A 10,647-nucleotide genomic window follows, 5' to 3' on the forward strand; every position below is an offset into this window, starting at 1 on the left:
AGTTCTGCCTCTTAATGACACAGGTTTTCTAGGTAGATATTGGAGTGGTGAGCTGCTTCTTTCTCCAGCTCATTTTATAGATGAGGAAACAAGAGGCAAACGGGATGAAGTGCTTTAAGGCCGGATTTGCAGTGCTACCCAGTTGTACAACAGGATCCTGGTAGAAGCAGCTTTCTGACCCAAGAACCCCCTCAAATGCCGAGTCCTGGATTATGGAGTTGCAACAGCACTTAAACAGTATTTCCTGAGACCTCACTGCTCCACCTCTAACATTCTAAACAGCTCTTTTTGTTCACCATGGCAAATTACCTATTTTTCAGTCACAATCAACGCTGAAGGGTAAGAGTTACCAGGCTTGCCTCCCAATTCCGGGACTATGGTGGGGACAATTAGGGAGATTATACAGTGGCAGACTTGGTCTCAGTTTCGATTCCCCCAATACCAAAATGCTCTGCACTCTCAGAAGTAGGTTTCCTTCTCCAGCACTGGTCAATATAAACTAACATTCTCCCTGTCAGGAGTTCGGGGTAATGGAACTGCCCAGACTAGGGGGCACCAAAGCTACTTTAAAACAGAAGGATTCAAGACTCAGGAGGTTGAATATTTAAAGAAACCATTATGGTGTGAACAAGCATTTTATTAGGCCTGGGGTTCAGCTACTAATTTAGTGAGATGGAAGACTCATTGTTTCCCTCCAATGGGCCTGTTACCTTGTTTCATTAGAAAGCAATCTTGGCATGTTAAGAGCACTGGATTTGGGTTCAGGAGCCCTGGGCAAAATCAAAGTTCCAACAGTATTACTTTTATGACCATGGCAAATCCCCTCTTTGAGACTCAGTTTCTTCATCACAAAATGGCAGTAGTATGTTATCATTTGCCCCTTACAGAGTTGCCGAGTTAAGTGCTTTGCAAATCTTAATAAAAGTATTGCAAAACAACTGTATTTCACCACCACCCTTCTAAAATGAGGGGGGCCAGGCAGCGCTGAACCAGAGCTCTCAAGTTCTTTTTAAGTAAAAAACCAAAAGACATTTCAGTGAGCTGGCAGTGTGGGCCACTCATTGGCTGGAGATGGCCAGATCTCAGGGATTTAGGACTGAACAACTTTTAACAGGAGGAAACTAAGACCCAGAGAATGTCCAAGGTCACCTATGTGGTCAGGAGCAGAGTTGGGATATGGCCCAGGTGCTCCCAATCCAAACCCCAGTGCTCTGTCCACCACGCCAGTGTTGATTCTCAACAGGCATTGCCATCCAGGCAGGCAGGTCCAGCTCCTCCCACAAAATACAACACAAAATACACTTCAGTGATCATTTTATTGACCTTTTAATAGAAAACAGGACTTTATTTGCCAGGAAGGATGATGCCATCGTACTGCAAGAGAAAAGATTTTTTTTTTTCAGAATCAGAGGTAACAGGAGGGAATTAAAGACTAGCTCTAGTGGAATTGTTTTATCCAAAACCCAGCTCTTTTGTAATTTGAAGTATGCAGAGCTAATTGATCCACATTTATTTGCTAACAAGGTTACTAGCTACTGTATTTGATTCAGCCTTGTGCTGTAAAAAGCTATAGAAACTTTTTTTTTTTAATTTTAATGATTGGCTATGATAGTTCTGAGCTACAGAAAACCTACACAAAAAGCACGGGAAGAATAATTCCCACAATCTTTTTCTATTGAAGGCCACACCAAGTAGAAGCAGAGGGGGAGGCATCTCCCAGTGCCTCCTGCTGAGACAAGCCACCCAATTTGGGCCTCAACCTTTACTCTGGAGCAGGGGTTTAACTTCTTTGCTGTAGACCCCTTTGACAATCTGCACTCAGTAACTACTTTCAGAATAATCTTTCCCAGAATAAAACATAACATTCAAGGTGTCATTCTCTCCCCCCTACCCCCATTTTTCCAACCTTACCCACCTCCCACTCAAACCAGGCCTCCTAACTGTCCCTCCAGTCAGACTTTAAGCACCCTTTCCTTATAGAATGCTCCTGGACAAAGAGAAGAACCCTCTTACCTTCTGCTGGAACCAGCGCATGGCTTCCTCTTTGCCAATTCTGTGTTTGGCCCCAATGCAGCCTGTCCTACGCTTCTTGTCTGCAATGCTGAACCCGGGCCTGCCCAGCACCTGCCCCATAAACAGTCAACAGTCAGCTTGCTGGCCCAGGCCCCTGAGAAGGCCGCTGCTAGGGCTGCCACTGCCCCCTCAGTGAGGTCAGTTTTCTTACCCATAAATGAACTGGACTGAGAGCTAAGGCTACGATTCTGCTTCACCAATCCTTCCCCAACTCCCAAAGACCTCTCAATAACTCACAAAGTTCTCCCTTAAGCCCACTTTTCAGTTTGGGATTATTTCCTTTCTAGTTTGCAAGGTGTTCTTTAGGAAAACCAAATACCACACAAGTGCCTAGAGAATAATAAGCCTGGGGAAGCAGTGATCACAGCCTGTGTGAAAAATCAGAAACCAAGGGTTGGTCCTGGATCTGCAAGTAATTCTCCTCTGCTCTAGACAGTGCCTGAACAAGCACATTCCTCACAACCCAACTATTCTCATATTACACTTAATGGCCTAGAGAACTTAAGTGTCTTAACAAGGCAAGGCCTTCCATACTGAGCTGGGCATTGAGCCGTAAGAAAATCAAGGAACGTTGCCTATTGGCCAGGAAGGTCACTGGAAGCAAGCCCAGGAGACAGGATGGGCATAAAGGAAGGCTATCAGGGCCAGGAAACTGGCATGAGTCACAGGAGAGGTATATATATGTAGGAGAAAGGGAAGGATACAGAGGATACGAGTCTTCTAAGGGAGAATGCTCCACTGAAATGGGTCCAAATTTCCTATCTATATCCCTCTTTCCCTTCTGAGGTCACTGGATTTAGAACCCCAGGGAATGTCCAAAGAACTGAACAGAGAATTGCAAACACCTGGACCAATACCTCATTTTATAGAGGTGGGAACTGAGGCCCAGAGAGGGTGCAAATTCTGGCTTGTCTGCTTCCCTATTTAGCATCCCCAAAGAGTTGGGAATAGATTCAAATGTCTCCCTGTCTCCTTGCCAAGAGCTTCAGTAGGGAATAGGCCAAAGCTGCCAGTGTGAACCAAACATGGCTTCCCTTCCCAGAAGATGGAACATCCACATGTCACTATGACTCCAGAACACATAGGTGACAGAAACAAAGCTGGGGTGCACATACCACATAGAAGTCCAAGCCATAGATGCCGATGCTTGGATCATATTTAATCCCCAGATCGATATGCTCCTGGATGCCAAAGCCAAAGTTGCCAGTATCTGAGAAGTTATTTTTCCTTAACTCATATTCTCGCACCTGAGAAAGAGAACCACAATGATCACAATTCATGCTTACATACTGAGCTCAGCTGCCTCAACCTGTCACGTTGCTAGACAGTCAGGGATCACCTTCCCCCACACCTGTTCTTTCTTCCCAAACTAAGCAACAATCAAGATGCTTCAGATTACAGGATGAAGGAGCCTTAAAGAAACCAATCCAAAACTCTCATTTTGGAGATGAAAAAACATGCAACTTCAAATGTAAAAGACAGAACAGTTCAAAAGATTCCTGCCACACACAGAACGAAGTGCATGGAATATACAATACTGGATTCTGGACTCTGCACCATGTCAAAGACACAGGGTGACACAAATGAAGTTTCTGTAGCCAGGAGCAGAAATGAGGAGCATCCTTTCATTAAACTCTAATATCCCCTTCCCAGGGCCACAGGGAGGAAATGGCTATTAATCTTACCTTCAGCCCCTTCTCCAGAATCTCTTCAGCTTTGGCCCCACGGACTGTACAGTGAACCGCGATCTTCTCATTTCTCCTGATTCCAAAAGACCGGACAGTATAGCGAGCTGCAGGAAGATTGACAAGACCCTTAGAGCCACTCAAATTTTTTCTTGTCCACTGCCCATCTCTGTCTCAATAACAGAGTCATGGTCCAACAGGCCAAGAGAAGGAGAACCAAGGCAAGTGCCTCAAAAGCCAATCAACTCTTTTGAGATTCAAAGAATCTCAAATGGTATTCTAGGCCAAAACTTATCCAAGAGGAAATTAAGACCCAGAAAGACTGGGTCACTTCCCAGCATCACACAGCAAAGGAAATGAGACTAAACCCAGGACTCCTGATGGCCAGTTCACTGGTTTTTTGTTTTTGTTTTTGTTTTTTGATTATAAGCCACTGTTTTCTAGATTCAATTTATATCATAAATGCATTCTTGACTAAGTTTCCCAAGCCATCCAACACTGGTGAATCAAGTTCAAAGGCAGGATTTTTTGCTGAAAAATTTCCCAGGGCACAAGTGGGCAAACATCAGGCTTCAATAAAAAAATCCATCTACTCTGAATGTATTTCAACAACCTAATTTACAAGACAAATTAGAAAAAGTTCCTGTGAACCAAACCATAGTATTCTCTAATAACTAAATATATTGTCTAGCTCCACACACACATACTTTCCTGGTATCTTTTAAATACAAAATGTACATGATACATTAGACTGAATCATGTATACATAGTGCCAAGACAGAAACCTCTAATCCTTTCACCTGCTGTACCTTTCTTTGACCTTTACAGAATCAGAGAATGTCAAAGACCATCTCTTGGTGAAGTTCAGTCCTGTCTGTGACCCCATTTGGGGTTCTCAGCAAATATAATGGAGGACCGCCATTTCCTTCTTCAGCTCATTTTACAAATGAAGAAACCAAGAGACAATCATGGTTAAGTGACTTGCACAGGGTCACACAGCTGATGTCTGAAACCAAATTTGAACTCGGTGTTGCTGGCTCCAGACCCAGCATACAAGGGCAAACAGAACTGAAGAAAGGAAGCATCTGGCTATTCAGCTCCATAGTGAGACTGAAACCCTCATCCTCCGCTTCTTAAATCCAATCTTTTTACTGTCACCATCTCTTTACAAAGGCCTTTAGAGAGATGCCTGGGAAGAGCTTACAGCTCTCATGCTGTAAAGAGAAAAGATCCGGCCTTAGAACTCCCCTCCTCTCCTAGACCTGGTTTTACACTTACCTTTGGAGAACACTGGGGTTTGGCCTGTAAGCTGCTCCAATACTTTGGCTGCCCGAGTCAGCCGGTCCCCACTCTCCCCAACACAGATGTTGAGGCAGAGTTTTCGAATGCGCAGTTCCCGCATGGGGTTTTCCTTTTCACCTTGATCTTGCTGCAAGATAATAAGCCGCATTGGTCAGCTCATTAAAGTTGTCACCTTTATAACAGCCAAGTTTTTTTTTTTTTTTTTTTAAATGCAACATGTAAATAATGGCCACAACATTTCCTGCCACTAAGAATAATAGCTGTTCTCTCTCTCCCTGATAGATAAGAAACTTTATTTTCTAATTTCTGATGGGAAATTTCCCCTAATCACTGTTAAAATCAAAACCCTTGTTTCAAATATGTTGTCAAGCAAAACAAATCCCTAAATTGATCTTGTCCAGAAAAATGTCTGGATGTGTACCAAGTACTACCAACTATCATGTTTTCCCTCAAATCCTTTGGAATAATGGTTGACTTTCATACTGATCCGAATTTGTAGGTCTTGTAAATGTCTTTACAGTATTATTTCTGCAGAAATTATGCTCCTGGTACTGCTTAATTCACTCTGATCAGTCCAATACTGATCAGCATTCTCAGATTTTGAAATCAACTTTTTCATTTAACTGCCATATGACCACAATCCCCCCCCCCCCAAAATGCCTTGGACTCTGAAGCCATCACCTATTTTCAATGTCTGCTTCCTTTTTGAATTGTATTTCCACTCATTCTTTATAAGTATAAGCTTAAATAACTTTCTCCATGAAGTTTCTTTTGCTCTTTCCTTGGTAAATTAGCCCTTCTACTGGATCTAGTCCTAATGCTCTTAAAACACTCACACGTGTACATGTAAACTCATGCACACTTTTAATCTTTAGTTTAAGTCTTATCCAACTTAATTAGGGATTGTTATTTTCTAAATTTTCAAATTTCCCCGAGGACAGCACTCAGCACAAAAGTACACCCGACTGAAATAACAAAATTGGGTTTAAAAGCTTTCTTTCTACTAGTCTTGAAACCACAGGCCAAAAAGTATATTTTGTGAAGGGAGTAGCGATGACATAAAACGGGACCCCTTTGAGATCATATCAAGCCAAATTAATTACAAAAGAGAATCAAGGGCGGTACTTTCACAGCATTACTTAATTCTCCAAAAACATCCCCTTCAACAAGCATCTAAAATTCTACCTTCTTGGAAAGCATTTTCACAATGCTTTATACTATTGCTTTCTCTCTGAAATTATCCAATTTATCTCGTCTCTACGTGGTTTTTGCAAAGTGTCGCGCCCGCTAAGCTAGGAGTCCCTGGACAAACGAGGACTGCTCGTTTTTTAGAGCCCCACTACTTAGCGCGGCGCCCGGCGCCTGACCGGAGGGGCCGGACTCGTCCCTGGGCGCAGACGCCTCCGCGCGCGGAAACACGCCCGGGCAAAGCCCCCCGCACCCGCACAGGAAGCTTTACTTGGCCCGCATCCCCGAGCCTCGCAACACACTTTCTAGGCCGCTACCACGGAGACCACAACCCTCGCTTTGCGAATAAGGACGACGAGGGAGAAACGCGAGCGAGTTTTCTTCTACCTCCCACCCCGGACGGATGCAGAGCGCCCAGGAGGAGCAGCAGCTCCCCTACGTTATTTGCGGCCCCTGCGCTCCGTAGCCCTCCTCCTCCCCGCTTCCCAGGGCTGCTGGAGCTGGCCCAGGAGAGGAGGAAAAAAAAGCGGCCGAAGCTCGGCACCCGCTCCTCCCGAGGCCTCCGCGGGGCCAGCGGCCGGGGCACATCCCAGCGTCCTGGTCCTAGGGAGCCCTCCCCGGGCCTGCTCGTGGAACGGAGCAGGCCCCGAGGCCCACGGCCGACCGGCGCCGCAACCCAGACGGGCCCGCAGCAGAGAGGATGGGGTCGGATGGCGGCAACAGACCCATACCCGCAGCTACTCACCGCCATGGTGGAGAACCGGAAGAGAGACTGGAGCTTCCGACCCGAGGCCTTATGGGACGTGAGGCAGCCCTAAGCGTACCATTGAGACGGGGAAATCATAGAGAGGGGAGGGAAAAGGGGCGGAGCTCCCGCGTGACTTCCCGGGCTCCTGCTGCTGCTGCTGCCACCTGGTGGAGTCCGGGAGCAGGGTTCTAAGGGTCCTCCCAGCTCTGACTTCTGTGTTCTAAAGGCCCTCCCGGCTCTGACCTCCCGGGTTCTAAGGGCCCTCCCGGCTCTGACCTCCCGGGTTCTAAGGGCCCTCCCGGGTCTGACCCCCCGGGTTCTAAGGGCCCTCCCGGCTCTGACACCCCGGGTTCTAAGGGCCCTCCCGGCTCTGACACCCCGGGTTCTAAGGGCCCTCCCGGCTCTGACACCCCGGGTTCTAAGGGCCCTCCCGGCTCTGACCTCCCGGGTTCTAAAGGCCCTCCCTGGTCTGACACCCCGGGTTCTAAGGGCCCTCCCGGCTCTGACCTCCCGGGTTCTAAGAGCCCTCCCGGCTCTGACCTCCTGGGTTCTAAGGGCCCTCCCGGCTCCCGGCCTCCCGGGTTCTAAGGGCCCTCCCTGGTCTGACCCCGGTTCCCTAGGGCCCTCAGCTCTGACCTCCCGGGTTCAAGGGCCCTCCCAGCTCTGACCTCCCGGGTTCTAAGGGCCCTCCCAGCTCTGACCTCCCGGGTTCTAAGGGCCCTCCCTGGTCTGACCTCCTGGGTTCTAAGGGCCCTCCCGGCTCTGACATTCTTTATTCCAAAATATTGTACCATTCTATTACTATGATTTTTAATATTCCAGTGGGACCTCCATATTTCTCAGTGTAGCAGGGTACGCCCATACATGAATCAGCCAGAGAAGTCAGACGAACCCCTTTTTCCTCTCTAGTCTCCCAAAGTGTGAAAGTGCGGTAAGGCAAGCTTTTAGAACATATTTAAACTCATCACCTGGATACTTGTAGCCCAGTTCTCCAGACCCTTTGTCCTTCCTCTCTCTCTCACTTCCTTCCTTCCATTCATTTATTATCCATTTATTTAAGCGCGCATTTATAATCTGTCCTGCCCCGATGTCTTCCATTCAACAACTGTGATACAGATAGTGCAATAAAAAACAATTATTCCCCCCATTGACCCTGTCTAAAAATGCATTTTAAATTCATCAGCTCTCTGTCAGGAGGTGAGCAGGGTATCTCCTCTTCATTGTTTAAGACTCATGGTTTATCTGAGTTGATCAAAGTTCTCAAGTATATCAAAATTATATTTCTCTATAATATTGTCATATTCTCCTAGTTCTGCTCCTTTTATTCTGCATCAGGACACAGAAATCTCAATTTCCCTTGAAACAATCTGTTTCATCATTTATAGCATAATAATATTATATCACATTTACATAATTGTAATTTGGGTAATCTGGATATACCCCCAAAATCCCTCAAAGTGCTTTCATATTAGGTAAACAGGGTTTGGTCAGGTCAGACTAGTTTGCATAGTATAATTTGTTTAGCCATCTCTCAATAGGAAGAAACTCCCTTAGTTTCTAAGCGACTATGAAAAGAACTGCTGTAGTTATTTTTGCACATGTAGATCTATCTATTGATTCTTTCATATCTTGGGGGTATAAGCCTGGTAGAGATATAGTTAGATAACTGGAAGGAAGGGAGGAAATAAAAAAAGGAAGAGAGAGAAGGAGGGAGGGAAGGAAGGAAGGAAAGCGAGAAGAAAAGGAGGGAGGGAAGAAGGAGATGAGGGAGGGGAAAAACAAAAGGAAGCAAGGAAGGAAAGAAGGAATGGTGGAAGGAAGAAAGCAAAGGAAGAAGGAAGAAAAAGAGGGAGGGAAGGAAGGAAGGAAAGTAAAAAGAGGGAAGGAAGAAGTGGAGGGAGGGAAGGAAGAAGAAAGGAAGGAAAGAAAGGAAGAAGGAAAAGAAGGAGAGGAAGGAGGAAAAAAGGAAGGAGAGAAGAAAGGAAGGAAAGAAAGAAGGGGGAAGGAAGAGAAGGAGGGAAGGAAGAAGAAAGGAAGGAAGGAAAGGAAAGAAAGAAAAAGAGAGAGAAAACACATATTCATCAGGCACAACTATCTGGTAAATATTTTTTTAAATATTTTAAATATTATCTTACTTGATCTCACAATAAGTTCAGGAGATAAGTTCTAGCATTATTACTGGTAGTATTTTATTGTTGAAGAGACTTAGGCAGACAGAAATTAAATTACTTTTCCAGGATCTCATATTTAGTAATTTCATTTAAACTCAGGTATTCCTGACTCCTCTATTCTCTAAGCCAAGTAGTTTTGCAGAGTTTGCAGAGTTTAATAACTTTAGTGATATTATTCCAATTTGCTTTCCAGAATCAAACTGATAACTACACCCATAGAACTAGCCCTGTTCTCCCACAATCTCTCTGACATTTATTATTTTTCTCTTTTACTCTTTTTGTCAATTTGATGGGTAAGAGGTGAACCTCAAAGTTGTTTTAATTTGTGTTTCTCTAGTTATTAGTGATTTAGCATTTTTTTTTTTCACGTGGCTATTGATTACTGGAGATTTCTTCCTTTGAAAACTGCTTGTTCACAAAGCTGACTATTTACTGAGGCAATTAGTGGTAGAGTAGACAGAAGTCAGAACTTGAAGTCAAAAAGACTTGAATTTAAATGCAACAGCAACCTGTAACCAGACCACTAAGGGAAGACCTTGCTCTGTTCAGGGGTTACTTCTCTGATCTCTTCCCACAAGCCAATAATGCTTCTTCCTTCATTAGCTCTCCAAAGAGATCTGGGACCAGCACAATGCCTGGCACAGAGCTGATACAGACTATTGGCTGGCAGGTTCTCTTGATATTTCTGTATTTCTATAGCTGGGACATTTATTGCCCTCCTCTCGAGTTGCCTCATGGTAACACAGAAGGGACTTTGGACTCCTGAAGGCCAGGGGAGCTCTTATTTCTAATCCAAACTAAGTCTAAACTGAATCAGTTTGAGGAACAGATCAGCTAGGGAAAGGGAGGCTCAGGACCATCAGATGGTGAATTTATGTCAAAAGCCTTTCTTAAAGGTCATTTATCAGTATGTGTGTGTGTATATGTATTAGGTTTAAAAAGCACTTATATCCACAAAGTCATTGTGTAATACGATATTTTTATGTGTATATCTTTTGCTTTTCCTGTTAGATCATAAGCTTCAAGGGCAGAGAATAAATTCTTAATCTGGGCAGGGATTATATCTATTTTTGTACCTCCTTCAGGATCAGCACAAGACATCTAATTAGATGTTTTAGAGAGACAGCGTGACAGTGGGACAGAGAGCCAGCCTTGGTGTCAGGAAGAATGAAGTTTGGGTTGCTTTTTATTGCTTTTGTTGCTTAATAAATGTTTATTGAATTTTTAAAAAATCGAAATTAAAAAAAGGGGAGTAAAGTTAATCTGGCATTTCAATTTGCCAGATTAACTTTACTCCATTTTAAAAAAAGATTATTTTAAATAATTTTTTATTTTTCCAAATATGTGCTTAAGATAATTTTCAACATTCACCTTTGCAAAACTTTGTGTTCCAAAATTTTCTCCCTCTCCTCCCCCTTCCCGCCTTCTCAAGACAACAAGCAATCCAATATAGGTTATATGTATGCAGTTCTTCTAAATA

General features: G+C 44.4%; 1 protein-coding gene across 1 annotated transcript; it reads right to left on the reverse strand.

Annotated features, from left to right (window-relative positions):
• Positions 1-1,297: 1,297 nt before the first annotated feature.
• RPL11 (ribosomal protein L11) lies at positions 1,298-7,086 on the reverse strand. Its single transcript, XM_031962616.1, has 6 exons — positions 6,994-7,086; positions 5,037-5,187; positions 3,759-3,865; positions 3,189-3,320; positions 2,014-2,124; positions 1,298-1,374 (listed from the first exon to the last, which is right to left on the reverse strand). Exons 1-6 carry the CDS (start codon positions 6,997-6,999, stop codon positions 1,345-1,347), a joined length of 537 nt encoding a protein of 178 aa, XP_031818476.1. The 5' UTR covers positions 7,000-7,086; the 3' UTR covers positions 1,298-1,344.
• Positions 7,087-10,647: the final 3,561 nt, after the last annotated feature.

Source organism: Sarcophilus harrisii, chromosome 3, assembly GCF_902635505.1.
Source record: "Sarcophilus harrisii chromosome 3, mSarHar1.11, whole genome shotgun sequence".
NCBI lineage: Eukaryota > Metazoa > Chordata > Mammalia > Dasyuromorphia > Dasyuridae > Sarcophilus > Sarcophilus harrisii.

Bases quoted from the DNA above. Each gene is read 5' to 3' on its own strand.
- RPL11 (XM_031962616.1), bottom strand. The intron at 2,125-3,188 runs GTATGTGCACCC...TTTATGGGGCAG, and splicing joins ATGGCTTGGACTTCTATGTG to GTGCTGGGCAGGCCCGGGTT. The intron at 1,375-2,013 runs GTAAGAGGGTTC...TTTCTCTTGCAG, and splicing joins TGCGCTGGTTCCAGCAGAAG to TACGATGGCATCATCCTTCC.